The sequence below is a fragment of the Beta vulgaris genome, chromosome 2 (genome assembly GCF_026745355.1).
Source record: "Beta vulgaris subsp. vulgaris cultivar EL10 chromosome 2, EL10.2, whole genome shotgun sequence".
In the NCBI taxonomy this organism is placed as follows: Eukaryota; Viridiplantae; Streptophyta; class Magnoliopsida; order Caryophyllales; family Amaranthaceae; genus Beta; species Beta vulgaris.
In genome coordinates, this window is record NC_079203.1 from 2350975 (window position 1) to 2372124 (window position 21150).

The 21150-nt window shown below is 33.1% G+C and overlaps 1 protein-coding gene across 1 annotated transcript; it reads left to right on the forward strand.

Moving 5' to 3' along the window:
- The first annotated feature begins 6187 nt into the window (after nucleotides 1–6187).
- LOC104887825 (uncharacterized) lies at nucleotides 6188–6841 on the forward strand. Its single transcript, XM_010672577.1, has one exon. The coding sequence runs from the start codon at nucleotides 6188–6190 to the stop codon at nucleotides 6839–6841; it is 654 nt and encodes a 217-aa protein (XP_010670879.1).
- Nucleotides 6842–21150: the final 14309 nt, after the last annotated feature.

The window sequence follows — 21150 nt, forward strand, 5'->3', positions numbered from 1 at the left end:
TATAAGTTGCAAGCAAAGATAGTATAGTTCATGTCGATGTATGCTCTGTGGTTAGAGTTGGCTCAAGTGGTGAGATTTTTCATCTTTCGTAATGAAGTGTAGGGTTTAATTCCTACCCCCAAGCATTTGATTGTAATCTAAGGAGGGGTTCGAAGTGTATGATTGTAAATTGTAATAGGATTCCGAGTGGAGGCCTTGTGCGATTGCAACCCAAAGGATTTCTTCTTATCCATTTATTTTGTTTTGGTTGATATACGCTCCAATTTCATTTGGGTTTTACATTTAAAATAAATATAAAAAAATCCATTTTGGTTTATGTTTGGATTTTTATGTTCTTTGCTCTAGTTTCAATTGGCGTGATTTAGATTTCTGGACTCCAATGCCATTGTCGGCCCATTATAAGTGAACTTACAGGTGCGTTGAGGCCCGTTTCTAATTAAAATGCTAAAATGACGCGAACATTTTTATTGGGGAATAATTATCTCAATTGGCATACATTTGCATCTACAAAAATCTAGCAATAATTTCTTTTTCAAATGAGAAAATAGTTTGTCTAGCACTACCGAAAATCGAAATATTGAAACCATGTTGACGACATTAGTCAATAAAAAAACAAATATATTAAAAGGCGTGTATAAACAAGAAATGGTGTCACGTGGCGCTCTACCTAGGGAGTTTTAGTTCATCTAAAATATGTACAATAGAAAAATTTAGAAATTGCATAGTATATGGTTTGATCTCGAGACCTCAAGTACATATACTAAAGTCTTAACCACTAGACTAAATTGTATTTAGTGTTGTTATCATAAAGTATTATATTAATAAATGAAAATTTTTCTTTCCGGGGCATATCCCGGGCCTAATAACTAGTTAAAAGCTATTAGGTGTAACAATTACATTATAATTTATGGTATGACAAATCAAAAACCACAACTTTTTTGTACTAAAAACTTAAAGATATGAAATAAAATGATAAAATGACATCAAATCTATGTCATTATTTGTATGGTCCATGTCGTTTTTGTTTGAGGTTGTGTCATTATGTACGTCTAAGATTTTGCTATAAAACAAGTTATAACGTAACATGTTACATCCAATACGCAATCAGACTGTATAGACCAACCAAATATATTAAATCTAGTCATAACTCATAATATTTGTTTATTCTCCAGAAAGAAAAGTATTTTTAAGATTTTTATTGATTTGCGATGGTGATAATTATATGTGTAATTTATAAGGTTTTGTATGTTTATGTCTACTTTTAACGTTTGTAGTTTGTACACTCCCAATATATCCTTTTTAACTTACAAAAATATAATTATCACTATAGGTGGTGATATATATTAGTTATGGTGAAGGTTTATGAAGAAAAATACGTACTTGAGAATAAAGTTTCATTGTCATGGACGTTAGGATGAATACAATATTTTTTAATAGTATAATTAATTCATTAGATAAGAAGTCACGACATCAAAAAAATAAAGCGTAGAACTAGCAAATTCATAACATTGTATCCAATAAATGTTTCTTTCATCAAAACTACAACAATTGAGAAGATCTTGCAATGTGGAATGTCTCTCATATACATTGCTGGAGCAGCAACCTTCTTAAGAAGACATGCTAACAATTCATTATAGTGGCGAGGACAATTTTCATCCAACTCTTTTGAGTGCAATAAAAAAATACGTTTATAGCGATCCTACATAATTCTTCATGAACAAATCAATTTCATTGTAGTCAACGACCAAGGGATATCAAAAAACTAGACAAACAAACAACGACTCCATCATACGGAGACTAAAGAGCATCGACAAATTAAAAAATGCTCAACTATAGGGAGACAAACAAACAACGATGAGCTACACTCATTACGGTTATACTTTTTTTAATGTAAATGAGATAATGGAAATGCCTGGAGAAAAATTAGGCTAAATTTTGTCCTCAAAAAGTTTAGAAAAAAAGAGAGATCTTATAACGAAAGGAAGAAAGAGAAGAAAGGAGGACGACTAGAATTATCCAGCGGCAAAGTTATATGTAATCATATAACTAATATAATTTATAATCGCGTACAAAATAATTGTTAGTCGTATAGTAAGAAAAAAAATATATAATGCTGGTATGATTGTATGTTAATGGTCATGCATACTTAAGTTGCATTTTTTTGGGTTAATCTTTGATTTATAAGTCAAGCGACCAATGGAATAGGCTTTTAATCAGAGAAAGTTTCAAAATTCTCGGGAGAGGGACTTAATCAATCTGGTCTTCATTTTATTAGGTGTGTAAATTAGATGCACTAGATTGGATTTTGCCGAATTTATATCCATTCCAAAGTTTTTTTAGACTCGAGAAATTGAGTCCAAATATAATCTGAACTTTTTTGAATCCAATTCAATCAGTCCAGTCCCTGTTGGAACGTTTATAGTTAAATGTGTCCGTTGATGATATGCGATGATATCGCGTTTCGGTGTTGTGGCGTTTTGGTGAAACGTGATGAGAAAGAAATAAAATCAAAGAAGTGATGATTAGGGATGGTGCGTGCCACGTAGCTTGGTGCATGCCACGCAGGAAAGCTACGTGCCGAGCACGTCATCAGCTGTGTGTCGAGCACGTCAATAGTTGTGTGTCGCGCACTGGTTCCCCGCACCATTGCCTCTAGAGTTCATTTGATTGTTAAGAAGTTTGGTGTGCTCACACCATACCGACGAGCTACTTTGTTTCGTGAAATGATGCATGACTCGTCGTGTGTAATGATGCATGATTTCAGTCTTTTCTTCTGAAAATCATTCCTAGTATATATAGGAAGATGTCACATATGAATGGGGTTAGAAAATATTCATACTTGCTTAAGGAAATTTATTTCTAGATTTCTCTCCTTGTTCATTGTAAAGCACAACCTTCAAATACATTGTAGTATATATATGTAGTTTGTCATCAACCAAACTTCATAGTTTCTTATTCGTATCTCACAAGAGTTCATCGTGAACCTTGTTGATCCTAGTGGGTCGGTAAAATTCTTGTAGTAAAGCGTATTACTACGTGTTTGGAAAAACACTTATAACAATCTACAAAAAAGTTTAGACTTCGAGTGAGGGCTTCCTTGAAAAAGATGACTATTAATTTCAGAAATTGAAAAAGTTTGAAAGGATAGGATGTTGCAATTGACAAAAGAAGATGCATTTTCTTTTAGCCACATTGAATGATGTTGTTATTTCAATAGGAACACCATAAGAGGGGTGGTGAATTGTATGTGTAGAAATAAACGTATTTTTTGCGGAACTATAAAACTTAAACAAAGAAGCTAAAGAAACACAAGGGATTTTATGAGGAAGAACTTCTTGGGCCCAACAAAAAGAAACAACCTTGACCACTAGAAATTTTAAACTCAACTCTTTCATTAATTAGGCCAAACACTTTGTTACAACCTAACTTTACTCTGGGGCCACACCTTGAGTTCCTAACTCAAGTTCCAGAACAACGATTCCTTAACAACTATTACTCTCAACTTCACTTGGAGTTTTCTCATTATAAACCGCTTCATTCAAAGCTTCTATCTTGATTTCAAATATCTTGTAGGAGAGCTTAACCTCGTAAAAATGTTTCAAGCTACCGAAAAGATTTTCTGGTTGGACAGTGTCTATTTAGTTTCAGTGCTTTATTTTGTTCTTTGAACCTTTTCTGGTGGGGGTAAAATTCATTCTTAGTTATTTTGCAAGTATAGTGCGCTTCCGAGTAGATTGGAATCATAAGTTTGTGATCAGAGAAGTGTCTCGTTTATCTCAAGATGGAGATTGTGTTGTTGTTTAGAAATAATCTTATGATGTATAATGGTATTCATTTGGAGATTTTATCAATTCAGATCATGAAGCTATTTTGGGTTGTTGTATTGTGGACCATAAGAGGTCGAGGATCATGTTTTGAGTTATGTTCCGCTGCATGTATGTTTCTAATTAATTGAGGTTAATTAGTAATTTGTGAAATGTAAAGTGTGATTAGCTTGCAGCTCGGATGTGGCGGGCTGTTACATCCACTTTTAACATTTTGTTTGTCTGAACGGAATCAGTTTTCTATGACTTCCTTTCTCATATTTTGATTCATATTTTGAATGGATTCACATTTCTTAATATTATAATAATACCCAAAAAGTTATCACTTTCCAAAATGCGAAAATTACCTACCCACTTCAGAATAATTCAATCTCATTGCATGAATCAAGCAAAATCCATATACCTAAATTCAATTATACTACTTACGTCGACAAAAAAAAGAATTATAGAATGAAGACTTACAAGATATTAATAAAAAGAATCAACCAAAATCAATCAATCATCCAAGAAAACACAAATCAGCAGCAAGATTCACGAATCAATTTCTCTGAAATCACAAAATTAAAACCAAAATCAAGACAAACAGAGTAAATCACTAGACAATTCTCCAGGTTCAATTATACCACAATCATTTCGAATTTGAAATATATATACTTCTTTTTCTAAAATTATGGTAAGAGATTTTTGCTGATTCTTGTTCTTCCTTGTTTTCAAGCTTGGTTTTTACTTTCTTTTTGAAGCATTTAACAACAAACTTGAACTTTCTCCTTTGTTGATTTTTGAGTGATGCAGTTAAAATTTTAACAGAGAAATTCGATGGATTTTCACAAATTGGGAAACCCGATTTTTTTTGGATTTGTTTTTTAGACATGGAGGAGAGATGTGCGAATGAAGAAGAGAGAAAGAGACGAATGAATGAGAGAGAGGCGTGAACTGAGGAGAAAGACGAACAAAGGAGAGAGAGGGGTAGAGAGTATGGTGAAGTGTTTGAGGAAGATAACAAATTTTGTTTACTCTAGTAAGATGAGGGTTTCAAATTAGTGGAATTAGAATTGGGCTAGTAAGGGAGCAAAATAAGTTGACAACCCAACCAAACATATTAAAAGAGAGCGCATTATTATCTCAATACGTTTTCAAGCCCAAAAAACCTCCAACCAAACAGTCCCTGACTTGGTTGGAATTGTGATCTTGATGCAAAATCAAAGCAGCGACACAGAATTGTCCACAAATTCAAAGTCAAAAAACAAAATAATTATGTGAGCTATGTGTTAAACTGATGTATATATATAAAAAAAACTGATAATTTGTCGTAGTAAATTGAAAAGTTTACACCCATAACTTATAAGTTCACACCCATAATCTGATAAGTTTGTTCCCCAAGCTAATAACTTGATAGTTGGTATCGTAATCTGATAAGTTTTAACTGATACTTCTTCCGTTCCATAATAAGTGAAACACTTCTCTAAAAAAACTCTCACATAAAAGAGAGAAGTGTTTCACTTATTATGGAACGGAGGAAGTATAATATTTGTGTCATAAACGGCTAAATATACGACTTAAAACGATATAAACATGGCTTCAATTATAAATATCTGAATTAAGCTTGTACAAACATGTATTGAATTGGGTAGGTGACGGGAGCAATACTCTCTTCTGGCAAGATCTATGGGTGGGAGAGGTTATTCTCAAAAGCCTATGCCCTCGGCTATTTCGACTAAGTCTCATGCCCAATGGATCGGTTGCCTCCTTCGGGTTTTGGGATGGACACAAATGGGAATGGTCCTTTTCATGGTCAAGGAATCTTCGCTCCCGAGATATCATTGAATGGCAAACACTATCATCTATCCTTGAAAGAGTATACTTTGATCCTCTTACTCCAGACTCCTTCATATGGATACCAGTGAAAAATGGTATATTCTCAGTCAAGTCTTTCAAGCAAGAATTGATATTGAAAATGCAAAAACCTCTCGCTACTCCCTTGAAGCAATTATGGAAAAATCTAGTTCCTCACGGTTGAAATATTCACATGGTTCGCAATTCTGGGGAAATTAAACACCCGAGAGAAGTTGGTTAGATTGGGTATAATTCCGGCGCAAGACATTAATTGTGTTCTATGTGGGGAAGCTCCGGAAAATTCAAATCACTTATTCATCCACTGCAGGTTCGCAAGCGAATTATGGTCCTGGTGGTTATCTTTGTGGCAAGTTGGCTGGGTACTTCCTTTGGATTTGCGAGATGCTTTCATTCAATGGCGCTCTCCTATCCCCAACCCCTTCTTTCAAAAGGTTTGGGCAGCTATCTTTTTCATAATTCCGTGGTCGATTTGGAAGGAAAGAAATGGTCGCATATTTCAAAACGCAACAATGTCAGGTGAGCAAGTGAAAAATATGATTCTGCTTCGTGTTGGTTGGTGGATAAAGGGCTGGAATGTTCAATTTCCGTATAGTCCGGATGAGATCTCGAGAAATCCTCAATGTCTTCGCTGGGTGGAATCAAAAGCGAAAAGGACCCTACTCCCTCTTGATCCGTCAGCCTCGATATGGTCTCCTCCCCCGGAAAATTGGCTCAAGTGGAATGTGGATGCTTCTCTCCACCCTCACCTCATGCGCACTTCTATTGGAGGAGTGCTTCGAGATCACAATGGCAAATTCATCTGCCTTTTTTCATCCCCTATCCCCTTCATGGAAATCAACACTGCAGAAATTTTTGCAATTCACAAAGCCATGAAAATCTGTAAGGACTTCAACCATCTTCATGGTAAAAAATTTATTGTGGAATCAGACTCTAAAAATGCGGTGGCATGGTGTAAGGAGAAATTTGGTGGGCCTTGGAATATTCAGTTCATTCTGAATTATATTCGAAATATTTCATCTCCAGAACTTCAGTTCGAAATTTGTCACCGCGGAAGATCCTCGAACTCGGTTTCTGATGGATTGGCTAAACTCGGGTTATCTAGACAAGATGATTTTTTGGCTTGGTTGGAGTTGTTGGAAGACAGATTTTGTAATCTAGATTGATGAATTAGTATGTATCTGAAGGAGATGGTAAAACTCCTCTATCTTGGGTGTGTTCTCACTATAAAAGTTTCCTTCTTTGGAAGGGATACCTGGGATTTGAGTTGAGCTTCCTTCTCTGGAATCTTATGAAATGAAATATAACTAATTTATCAAAAAAAAAAAAAAAAAATTTGGTACCAAAATGTCATAAATTGAAGTTCATCTAGCGTCACGAAAATGACCAAGACGTGTCTCATGCGTTTGAACCGCTATGCTAGTTCCCACCTATTACTCGTAAGTCGTAACGGATCCGACAAAATGTGTTAGTTCGTCGGCAAAAAGCTTATACAACATAGAATAGAAAATTGATTAAATAACAACATTAGTTCACTATGTTTCCTCCCTTAGACCCACTATATTTATAAGCTAGAAGTTAATATGTTTCGAAAATGATATTTTCTTTATGGGAAAAAGTTGAGATATATGTAACGATATCAAGATTATTTAGTTTCTGTAATTTTGCAGCAGGATAATTTTTTACAATATGTCTAAAATAATTTTGTAGCCATTGTAATCTTTTAACCATTGGTTATTATCTTTTATCTCAAATTAATAAAAAAATTGTCACGATAAATCTCAAATCTAAGGTGTCTTTCCCTATTAATTTGCAATAGCTTTCTTTATAAAGTAAATAATTTGAAATTTCAATTCTTTAAAGTGTACTCCCTTTGTATTTTTTTTTTATCTTTTCTACTTGAACTATGCACGTTTGCAAATGCAGTTCTTTGGTCTTAAATATTTTTAAGACAAAATTTCAAGAAACTATTTTTTATAACCAATTTTTATCAAAAAGACTACCTTTCAAAAAAAAATTCTTCAAAAAATTAAACTACCTTATATAATAAATTCCTCAATATACTATCATTTTACGTTTATGTTTAATACTAATAAATAAATGACGATCGTTGTAGGTGTTGCTGCCGGTGGGGTAGCGAGAAAAGAGGAGAGATCGAAACGAGAGGAGAAGAAAGAAAAGCAAATTACAGTGACTCAATTATTAGTGATTAAACTCCGATTACGGTGAAATGGTAGTATGCTGAAAGAAAATTGTTACTCCATATAAGGTAGTTTTTTTTTTTGAAAAATATTGATTATAAAATGTTGTTTTATGAATTTTTCCTATCTTTAATTATATAAATGTGAAAATCATAACGTTTGAAAATTAATAAAATACTCAATGAGGCGAATCATATAAGACCATGACTATATTTTTTTCTTATATATGAAGAAGAATTTAGAAGATTATCTATGAATAAGTGAGAAAAGTACAAAAGTACAGAGGGGTTATTACAGTGAAAGCAATAAAAGTACAGAAAAAAGAAATAATCAACACAAAGATTTAATTGGTTCACCAACAATATAATATTGGCTAATCCATAGATTACTTAATCCCCAATTGCCCCTACTTTTATGGGTTTGTGAGGGGGTTGTATTGCCACATGGCCTAATAGTTGTACCAGAAACTTTCCGCTATTTGTACTACTACTTTTAATGGAAAACCATGTTTTTCTTTTAGCTAGGGCCGTCTTGAAGATTTTGGGGTCCCGGTTCTAACATGAAAATTGGGCCCCTAAATATATAAAAATTAATGATGGAAGGTTAGAGTTCTAAAGATAGAAAATTGAAAATTTAAAAATAAATCATTGACAAATTTATTAAGGGTGGAAAACAAGGGTGATTTCTTCAAATATGAAGTAAAATCTTCAAAATAATATATTTGGGGCCTTTATAATTTTGGGGGTCCTGTGCTGTTGGGCTCCTTGATAAGTCATATTTATATATAGTTTTTAGTTGCATTTAGGTTGCATTTTAGAGCATTTAGTTTCATATTTAGGTTCATTGATGCATTATATTCTTAAGTTATATTTTTCTACTCCTATTCGGTATGTTTTCTTGTTTTTGATGAATTTCAGGCATTGAGGACATATTTGAAGTATGATTAATTAAGCTTGAGGATTAGGAGCACTTGGGAAGGAAGACTACAATGCATAAGGATCGTCATAGATATTTTATAAGTACGAATTTGAGCGAAAACGAAGCGGAAAATCATTAGAAGAAATGTGAAAAAGAGTCATGTCTACTCTTCTGATCATAACTTTTGATGTGATTCTTAAATCGAGTAATTCCAGCATATTTGGAAACTAGACTTGAAGACTTTCCAACGATAGGTGGCACGCCCCGAGGAGACTTTAGTCAAGGAGTTATGCCTTTCGGAAGATTGCACTGTTTCTGCTGGAATATGCCACGCGTACGCGCGGATCACTAATCCGCTATTAATGATTTATTTAAGATTTTTCTTATCTTGTAAATTACTTTCCAAGTCATATTAGGTTATTGAATATTTATTTAGATAGGTTTTCATTCTTTCTCTCTCCTCCCCCCTCTCACGTTATTTCTTTAGATTTTAGGTTTAGTTTTCTCTCTCTTTCTCTCTAGTTTTTAGTGTAAACCCTAGTTTTTATTCTTTTTCATTAATTTATGAGTTTCATTAGTTTCTTTCATTGATTTCTTTAATTATGTTTTCTTTTATAGTTTTAGATTTCATTATTTATTTCATGATAGAGTAGTTTCTTTTATCTATGGTTAAGTTGAACCCTAGTATGATTTAATTCATGATTGTTTCTTTAAATTCTCATATTAATTTTAATTGTTCTTGCTTAATTGATTGTGCATATCCCAATACTAGATTAGGGATAACTAGTATTGTTATGATTCCATTGTCTTGATCACAACGGGAGTTGGATTTTGACGGATTTGAGTATTTCAATTAAGGACATGAAGTTCTCCACGGGAGTAGGTAGAATGGATTGTTAGGAAGTTAAAGTGCGTGTTTAATGTCTTTAATTTGCATGATTCCACGGGAGTAGGCTTGAATGCATATTAGAGAAGCCATAGATACTCGGGAGAGGTTTATGGTACTTTATAGGGTGTACTTTTCCTTGTGAACATTTAATTTATTAGTTTGGGGTAGAAATTATTTTGTATTATTTCGTGCTAGTGGGGATACTTAACTGTAGAGTCTTTTATTTTTATATTGATTAGTATAGCTATTTCGACGATTATTCTTGATATTAATCTCCTTTAGTCTTACCATTATTTGAAGGCTAATCATAGAACAACTTTCTCTCTGTGGGATCGACTCTGACTTACCCTACTACATAGTTAGGAGGATTAGTTAGGTTATTTATTTTTGTTAGGTGCGCGACACGCCTACCACTCCTTGCACACCCTCATCTACCCCTCTGCTTTTAGCGATCTTCAAATATAGGCATGACTACTCATATGTGTAAAAAAAAGAGAGTTATGATGCAATCTCTATTATATAAAGGGAAGAGAGGGGACACCAAAAATTATAAACCCCATTATACCATCCATCAACTAATAAAGCACAAATGCACTCCTCTCTTGTCATAATACCTCACTTAACAAAAACATTTATAACATCTCTAATTCATTGATCTAAAAAACGAAGAAAATACAATGAACTTTGTGAAAAAAAATTCATAGATGTTATTACATAATCAAGTTTTCTATTTGTTTTCGCACGCATCACATGCATATAAGACTAGTGTGTAGAAAGTGATCAACGTGACAAGGCCTTTGTACTATTTCATTGTAGGTTAGGTTCAACTTCTTGACAATAATAATTGTAAAAATATCAAGTTGTTAGACATAAACTGTAATTTACTAAAAAAAGACATTTAGCATTGAAAATGAAACTCCAATGTCATTGTCTTTGATAAAGTTGAAGACAAGCAATACACAATGTATAAGAACAAATAGAGCTGATATGAGTCAATGGAGAAAATAATGGAATTGATAATCGTTATGATATGGAAAACCAATACCCTAAAAATCACTACCATAAACAGTGATCATGTTGCAACAAGATCGACCTCGCATGTGAATACGTCAAGGATTAGCACAATATTGATATTTTATATGTGCACTCAAAAGAGATCGAATGAATGAGTGTACGTATATACCCAAAATAGAGAATGTAAAAACAGGATCTGAGAAATGGTGTTTATGTAAATTTTTTGGGTGATCATCAAAGTGAATGGAGGCTTGGTGTAAATAGTAACTAGTTTTTATATGCACGCGATGCGTGCGAACATACGTACAAAATTATTTTTTTAGGAGATGAAAAAAATTAAATTAATTATTAATTATTTCTAATAAATTAGGTATATTTGAATTCTTGATGGTTTTCTTTTTGTAATATTTTTTTATTTTTAAAATTAATTAGGTAGTTTTCTTTTTTATTTTTTCATTAAAGGAAGTAGTTATAGTAGAGATGTTATGAGGGTAAAATGGGGTTTCTAATATTTTGGTGTCCTACCCCTCTTCCCATATAGAATAGAGATTGATCGAGTGTAGTAAACTAGTAATTGTAAAGATACATAACCGGGTGAATTGGCTAGCTAGTAAGGGTTACTTGACTGAAAGAATCAATGAATATAAAAATAAAAAAAGGCTATTGCTTGTCTTTTTTTTTGTTAAAGGGACCAATACTGCAATATAATGAAATACTATATTTTTTTTGACAGTATATAATGAATTACTAATTTAGAATTAAGTAGCTTAATGAGGGGTCCTCCCTTTATTACAGCAAATACATAAATGTTCGAACTTAATTGGTTTACCCTTCCTGCAATAACTCCCAACACATAGTAGTAGAACGATTATATCTATATGTGATCCTTCATCCTTGTATTCCCATTTATATTATTTACAACCACCAAGGAGTCCGACAGAATGGGGCATTTAGACCATTGATTGTTCCTAACCCAAACTAAAGTCTCCGTAATTGCAATAATCTCAGAGAGATTGACATCATTGCTTACAATATTTCCACATATTCCTTTCACCCATTGGCATAACCTTTTCCTACAATTGGCTCTCATTCCTGCATGGAGGTCAGTAGCACAAAAAGAACATCGACAATGATAGTAAAGTCATGGTTTTGGGACATTTGAAGAGGTAAAAATGGTATAGGAGTTATAAGCTGGATTAGATCTTGAGCAAGCAACTTAGTAGCTAGTAATACGGTTTGGTGCCAAAAATATTCAGGTTTTAAATCCTTATTACTAAACGACTCATTGGTTTCTTATAAGTCATATCTTCTAAAATATGAAAGAGAAGAGGGTGGCCCAAGGAGTGTTATAATAGTCCCATTATTATATGAGAGTTAATATTTTTAGGTAATTAGTTTTGAAAGTTCATGTTTTTAAAAAAAAAAAAAAAACTAGGTAATTTACATTTCTTCCCCACCTCAGTAGCTCTAGGACAATCCCTAAGGACATGCTCTCTCGTTGCAGCAATAATCTGGCATAACGAAAAATTTGGATTCTCAATGATTCGCCTACTATAAAGGGATGACTTTGTAGCTATACCATTCCACAAGCAGGTCCAAAGGAAGTTTTATATATTCCGGTGACAAGGGGCTGACCAAATACACTCCCAGTCAAAGTCCATACTACATGATAGGGAGCACTTCTCCCATCCTTCTCTATAGATTTTCTTCGAATCAAAATAGTTTCCCTTAGCAATCCAACAAACCAAGGCATCATCTTGATCATGACTTCCCAGGGATATATTGTATTTCATGATCCAATGGGCTATATAGGTTGGGAGTTCCAGAGTTAGCTCCTCAAGATCTCAACCACCCTGTTTTAACACACTACTCACTTTGCGCTCCTCCTCCTAGCATGTTATGGGCCCAACAACAAAACTTCTCAGGGTTCCAAAGGGTGTCCACACATCATGCCAAAAGGAGACATTTTTTTAATAGGGTTAAGGCTTTGGGTAGGCGTGCTATATCTGAGCAGAATAGGGGAGTGGTCAGAGTCCAGTCTAGTCAGTTTTGCAGCATGGGTCGTCTTAGGCCAGGCTTCAAGCCACTTCCCATTTATCAGAGCACGATCAAGTTTCTCTTGGATGGACTTCTTCTTTGATTTATTTGTCCAAGTGAACCTCACTCCAGAACTTTTCACATACATCAAACCACAATCTCAGATGCATGCATTGAACGCTTAACTTCTATTTAATTTTACCGGGTTTCCCCCTAATTTTTTATTTTAATTACAAACCTCATTAAAATCACCTACGACTAGTCAAGGAAAATCAATATCCCCGGCCAATTCCTTAAACTCAGCCCAGGTAACTTTCTTATTATCCTCAAATTTCTCTTTCATTTTTCCAGGTAATATTTATAGAAGGCTTTTGCTTGGTCACCACAATATCCAGTGAGCATGTCACACGTGTAGATCATATATCAAATAAGGTGTGAAAGTGAGAGTAACTATACATATGTAGGAGAAATTTCCTTGAAGATATTTTCTTATAGGACAAAGACACTTTTCTTCCCAAAATATTTCCTTATAACATCTAAACTTTGAGACTTATTCCCAACAATGTCTTAGATAGGCACGCACGTAACACATTGTTCATCTAGCTAAAATCCTCTTATCATTGTTAACAATAACTTACAAGAGTGATATATTTTTACGATACTGTTATCATATAATAAAAGATGCATTGCATGGAAGTACGGATGATCAAGTGGGCTAGCCTAAGCAACGTGAAGTCTCTCTCTTTACAACCATACATAATATTCCTATTGCTTCAGCCAGAAATGGGATCCAAAATTGTGACCCAACGTATATTATACTCTGAGTCTTGTCAAAGCATATGATATAGTTCAAATTATATGATCTCTCAAGAAAACGACCCTAAAATTAGAAATATGCAGACGAATTATATGGTCCCGGCAGGTAGATGATATATTGATAAATGATATACTAACAACTGTATACAAAGGTTGGAATATATGCAACATGGGAAGATGGTCATTGTAAAGTCTCTCTCCTTTTTTTTTTTTTTAGGTGAATCAGGCATAATATAAAAACTTAAACATAGTTTTGGCTAGAAAGCCTACATCGATCTGATAATATAAGTTCCGTACAATCATTAGGGATTTGGGGAAAAATCCTAACTACGTTCTGGGGCATCATCTGCTTCCTACTCCCTCGCGCAAGATAGTCCGCCACTTTGTTGAGTTCACGCCTCACGAATACGAACTGGATATCCTTGAACTCCCGAGTACATTCCCTACATTTTTTCAAGACATTACAATATAGATCATTATGGATAATATCCTGTGAGAGCAATTTTATAGCTTGTGAGCTGTCCGAGTGAAGTAAAACGTAATCCACACGGCTTGTTTTTGCCATGTAGAGCCCTTCCATGATACCCATGAGCTCCGCCATTAATACATCTCTCTCCTTAAATTACCAATTTAGAGCATAAGATAGATGCATTACACTGCAGTCCACAAAATTATTGCTGTTCATACTTCATGAGATCATGGACCCCCTCTATGAAATATTGTTAGTGCATGCATATTGTAGGCTAGGGATGCATGGCAGCTGGGGCGGGCTGGACGGGCTAGTTCGTGGCCCTAGCGGACCAGGATGAGATTTGATGGCTCAAGACCGGACCGTGAAATTCATGGTTTAGGCGGGCTGGTCTACGGGTTGAAAAATCTTGGCCTACACTGGTCTGTTATTTTTTACGGTTCTGGAAGCGATTTTGATGCTTAATGGGCCTAGCGAGCTAGACCGAGCTGGTGGACCGACATGTGAATTTTTTTTCAAAATTATTTAATCATTGGAATCATTTATTATAATTACATAAAATCTTTAAAATTAATTAAAATATATACAAGTATTAATATTAATGAATAATTTCATTATTTTTGAATTAGATTGAATTATAATATATGCAATTTGATTAAAATATATACACTTTGATTAAAATATACACAATTTGGTTGTATAAATTACTTGGTCTCGGCCGGTCCGGTTCATGGGCCGGGCTGGACAGTTTTGTGGATCAAGATGGGTAGTTTTAGTAGTGGGCTTTCGTGGATTGGGTTTAAAAATTGAGCCCATGGACCACCCACAAATCTCGTGGCCTGGTTTGAGTTGGGCTGGACCGAGCTTTTTGCGAATTCAGCCCACACGGCCCAAGATGCGGGTTGTCCTGCATTGGCCCGCACTGTTGGTCATCTCTATCGTAGGCTTTAGCATAGAGTGGAATACTTGAAGTCAAAAAACTGAAAAAGAAAAAGATAAAGTAATAATAATAGATTTTAAAAAAACTTGTTAGCAATATATATATGTGTGTGTAAGACAAATTAAATGACTTGAATATTATAAAACTCTACTAGATCGATCAGCATCTTATTTCATAGAAAAAGTAAAGACAAGAAAAAAAAATCTCCACCTCAAAAGAACTTCGAGTAAGAGTATTGCCTTATTACCACTAGTGTTGAATTAATGCGAAGTATTAATGATATTATTAGTAATTAAGATGGTAGGTAAAAGAAAACAAAACAGCCAAGTATTTTGCCGATTTGCTCATGTGGGAAAATGAAGATTCACAACTTACAAGCCCTAGTTGAAAATAATACGAGAGTTTTACTTGATTTATTATTAGTGTGAGAACTCCAAGTAATACTCAAATTGCTTCCACTTTGAATTAAGCTAGATCTAATAGTTTCGCATGTTATTTGCGATCTTTTTACGTACATCTTTTAGGCTCTTAGCATGTCCATGATTACATTTTGGGCTTGTATGAGTTTGTGTCATGTTTAATGAGTAATTTTCTGGGACTCGAGGTTGAAATTAAGACCTCTAGCAGGGCCGGTTCTGAGGGTAGGCAAGGAGTGCCACCCCCTAGGGCCCACGATCGTGTGGGGCCCAAAAAAAGAAATTAACTATGACCAGTTAAATAAAAATTGATATACTTTTTGAATATTTAGTGAAATTTGTGCTATTTTTGTGCAATTTTTAATAATATTATGTGCTTATTTTTATTGGTATCATTAACAAAATATAGATTATAGTTTTAGGTACGAAGGTTTTAATTATATGGCCTATAAAATATTAGGATCGACTCATATAGGGGGTCAGGGGCCTTTGTTTTTAGGTCCGCCTAAGGCCCAAAAATTATCAGGAACGGCCCTGACCTCTAGTATACTGAATACTGACCAAACTCAATTATAACACAAACTCAATTATAACACACGTCTTAAATTCCTGGATTTTGCATGCTATAGTCTTCTTGGTAAATTTTTGAGGCTTAATGTTGTGCTTTACTTTTCCCGGATCTTTAATCGATCAACTGATCAGAACTTGGATCTTCACTTATTAAATTGCTAGAGCTCGCTTGGAAAATTTTGAGTTCAAGAGAAGTCCCTCCTATATCCATAAGAAAGAAGAAGGGAAAAAGAGAAAGGAAAAAGGGTGTCTATTATTGTTGGTCAGTGCCAAAAGAGTAATGCAAAAGCTGAAATTCAGCACAAGATATTCTTGTGAAAAATTTTCATAAGATAGAGTAGTATTCTTGCAAAAAGTGATTTTTTACAAGATAGTTTATGACAGAAAATTCTAAGAGAAAAGAAGGAGGAATAAATAAATTAATCATGGTTTATTACCATCTAATCAATGGTGATAAAGTTAATCAAAGTCGGAATTCGAAATAAGGTAGTAGCTTTTTGAACCAATGAAAGAAAGTAGTTTAAGGCAATATTATTTGCTTACAATTATTGTTCTCTCAAAAAATGATTTGTGATAAGTAGTTATGATTCTTTTTGGAAACAAAATAAAGTTTTTACTAATAGGAAATCAAAAATAGTAATGTCCTTATGAGATAAGGAGCTCCTAATTTCTATTTGTACCTTTTCAAAAAATAAATCAAAATTATTAATCTTCAAAATCGGGAATTAATAAACTTGAAAATCAATATGTTGTAATTAAAAAGCAGAAGAAGTATATAAAATGTCTTGAAAAAAGAATCAAAAAAGAGATCCAAAAGGTTCTCATAAAAAGAATTTGAAATCACAATTAAAGTATAATTTAAATTTGCTATAAATTTCTTTGATTTATAATATTAGTTTTGAAAAATATATATCGTTATTAATAAAAAAATATATATTAATGGTGTTAGGATGATATATATATATGTAAAGGAAAACTAATTTTTAGACCTTAGGTACCTAAAGTGGAAATATTCAAACATGAGGTACTCAAAGTAGCTAGAGAAACCCAAATTTGAATTACCCAAAGTGAATTTTATCGAACTTCAAGTACGAAATTAAAAATGAAAAAATTCCAAACACTTTAAGTTTGACCTAAAAAATCAAGTGTTCTTATAAAAGTATTTTAAAGATCAATTTAATAATATAAATTTATACTCTTTTGATCCAGATTAGAAATTGATGTATAATATGATGAAAGAACATTAAAAATACGTCACATTATTAAATATATTTAGTCAAAGTAAATTTGCGAAAATTACACATATAAGGAATTCCTAATATTTTAGAGAGGGGGATGGAGTATACAACTAGCACAAGGGTCTCATAGACTCATAGTTACAACAAGTAGGAGAAAAATGACAATAACCATTTTTGTCCACAATGATTTTACAAAGGAAACGATAATATTCCTAAGGTAAGAAAATGGCATGCAAGCATCAGCGTTATGATAAGTACAATTGCATGCCATGTCATGCCAATCTATGCTTGCATGGCAGTATAGTACTTAGCATATCATTGGACTATTGAGTATTTTTTCCTTGTCACCCTCAAGCTGACAGCAATTAGCTTCACGCGCTTCTCTTAAGCTTCGTGTATAAAAGTTTTATTAATCATATATAGACAAAACTTTATCCTAGATTTCCTTTCACCTATGTTAGACTAGTAGTACTTTTGACATCAAAAGTGGTATTTGCTGACGTCAAAATTTTTAAAAGAGAAAAAAAGTACAAAAGGAAAGTTGTATTAGCATAAGTATGATACTTTTTTTTCCCGAAAATCCGTGATAAGATCAATTTCTTCTCGATTGCCCTCACACAGAGCCACAAATCCAGAGGCTACATAATTATAAAACTATGAGAATGTAAAATAGCTAATAATAATTGTTAGTGCTTGAATTTTGGAATGAAGCTATTGACATTATTGTAAATTAACTAAATAGTCGCTTCTTTTTTTTCTTTTGTATAGCACTCATTGTGTTTTTGAAAACATTGAAAATGTACTTCCTATTGCCATTTATACATTTATGCGCATATAAAGAGTGCACACGCACATTCCTTCTTTATGATGGGAATGTGATTGGCCCACGCATTTTCAATAAACTATTAAGTTTATTACAAATGATAATTTACAACCGCGTATCTATTATGATTGTGAATTATTTTGCAATAAAAACTTGAATGTGATGGAAAATGTGACATTAGCAATTTGATTTATTCTTGTTTATTAATATGAAAAATTTTAGTCAACGAAGACTATTCTTTTCTATACTATGTATATTCATTGAATTTTAATACTTCTCCCATACTGTTTTAAATATTAAAAAGTTATTTTAGTTGTGCACACGTAAAAAATATTAAAAAGTTATAATTTGATAGTATGTATCGAGACGAATCTAACAAGATTTCACTTGACTATGTTTTTCTTTGTATAATGACAATAAATTGGAGTCAAAATTAATTAATGAATAGTGACATTTCACCCAATGTTTTATTTAAAACAAAATAGAGAAAGTAGAAGATTATGTTGTGCAACTATGCATGTTCTCCTTGCTATTTGTGTGCTTGAGTGCTTCCTTTAAGCATTCACCAACAAAATTCAAAAGGAAATAGAGATGAATGAAACGTGTCAACAACTTAACTATTACTATTTGGAGTATGTAAAATCAGTTTTGCAAGTTATTTCATCAAAGATTGTGTTATGTTCTTTTCACATGAAATATACACAAACTTATTTTTATTAGTTAGAAGTATTATTACAATTTACATTTGATGAGTAAATTAAACTTAACATAGGAGAGATAAGTTGTTTTTCTCAAGGTATAGTAAAACCAACATAACCTAATTGATTTACAAGAGATAGTGGAGGTTGTCATGTATAGTATCACCCTTTATGACCAAAGAACTCATTAATTAATAGTAGCTATTGCTATGATCTTTATTTCTACATCATACATATATCCATGATAAAAAAAACATGCAAATCCTATTTTTTCTTAACCTTTTTATATTAGAAAATTATTATTCATTTTTATTAGAGTATGATTAAACTAACTAGATTAAACAAAAAAACCATAAGATAAGACCAAATCATATCTATTTCCTCCGTTTTGAATTACTCGCTACACTTTGAAAATTCCACTATTCATCAATGAGGTTTGACCATACATTATTTACTATTAGATCAAATCAAACGTTATAATGTAATATGTTGTTGGATTCGTCTCAATGTATATTTTCATAAAATCAAATTTTTATACTTTACTGTAATACATAATTAAATATATTAATAGTCAAAAAAATGCATCTCAGCAAGCGTAAAAGTCAAAGTATAATGAGTAATTTGAAACGGATGAAATATTTATTTTCATTTGCTTGTTACTAATAATTACATTTGATTTTATACTATTAAAAGTTACGAAAATCGCACTTTTAAAATATACACATCTCAATGTATATTTTCATAAAATCAATTTTTTATACTTTACTCTAATGTACGATTAAATATAAATAGTCAAAATAGTGCATCGGTAAACATGAAATTCAAAGTGTAGCCAGTAAAAAGAAATGAAAAAAAGTATATATACACATTGAGTCGAATTCGATAAGATGACATTGACACATACATGAATATTAAATTTACTACGTTCAAATCAAATTGATGATTTCTTCTTAAAAAAAAAGGTACTCCAAGAAGGACTTTTACGGGGTTTAGAGGTCAGAGGGTGGATTTGACACCCAAATCAACAGGCAAAATGGAGAAATAAACGAAATCCAGGAGTGGTATGTACGTGACATCACAAAAGCATGCAGAAGAGAGAGAATTTAACTATTTAAGTAGTTCAAACAATAAGCCATGTTCATGCACACTAAAATTGAATTTTATTATTATCTCCCCCACTCACTATTACAGTCTACTGCTGTGAGGTAGGGCTGAGCTCAGTACTGCAATAAGAAAGAAGTTTGTCAGATTTTCATTTGTGAAGATTTGAAGAAAAAGACGAATTTAGATGACGTGAGAGAGATTTACCGTGAAGCGTGCTTTGAAGAATTTGGAAGGCGTGTGATGTTTACTTTGCATTTACTACTATCTATCTATGAATCTATCCCATTTCTGATTTCTTCCTCTTGTCCATGTGAAAGAAGCCCAATCTTAACTTTTTGCATTTTTAATTTGATTCTTCTTATTCATGTTAGAATCACTCACACTTTAATTCAATGCATGAACATTAAACAACCTACTATTACATTCAATTGAGTTTTTTTGTTTGGGTTTGGATAGGTACAAGTAAGATGTTACTATGCATGTTAATAATGGATGGATATAGCTCAAAAGCTTTGGAATGGATCGAAGATGTTTTAGTTTTCTTCAAGAGGAAAAACAAGCTAATATTAATCTATGGACCAGTAATGAATAACAAGTAGTAACATTTTTCATAGGAGAGTGTTTTTTCGAAATTTATGTGCACCGTAAAAGGAACCTGCTTAATTAGATAAATAATGGGTAATAAAATTACCATCATGTTTCACATGAGACTATATACTGAAAGAAAAAGAAGTACAAGGGGATAAGATGTAGCATAAAATAGGGTCTAGATTTGAGAGATAAATGACATTCTTTAGCAGACGATGAAGGATGACTTGGCAATCCGAGTCCACAAATTAAACCTCCTTGAGACGTTCTCTTACCCAATCTTACTGTCATGTTAATTGCTTTAGACTTCGCAATTTCAAGGGCCCATAAGGTTTTGACTTGGTGATAACCTCCAATCCTGCTTTCAACCGTAAGAGAAGCATCAAAATTTGTTTTTTACGATACCAAGGGAGGAGCTTTCCAAACTCTTGAGATCGAGACTATATTATGCTAATGATGATGATAAATACATTTGGGAAGAGTATTTACCATAATCCTCAACCAAATGGGCTACATGATTAATCTACACTTGGTTAGGAGTTGATTTATTGTTGAAAGTAATTGGTTTCGCTTACCCCAGATATGCAATCAAAGAAGACACCCTTAAATCTCACACTTCTATCAAGATTCCGCCTACTAACAAGGAGGTCACACATCGAATCATCCACTGTCCAATTACTCGTAACAACATCTCCATATTCACGTCAAAGATTAGTCAGCCGAGAGCATCCAACGATAGCATGGTACTCCATCT

Bases quoted from the DNA above. Each gene is read 5' to 3' on its own strand.
- LOC104887825 (XM_010672577.1), top strand. From the start codon at position 6,188: ATGTCAGGTGAGCAAGTGAAAAATATGATTCTGCTTCGTGTTGGTTGG.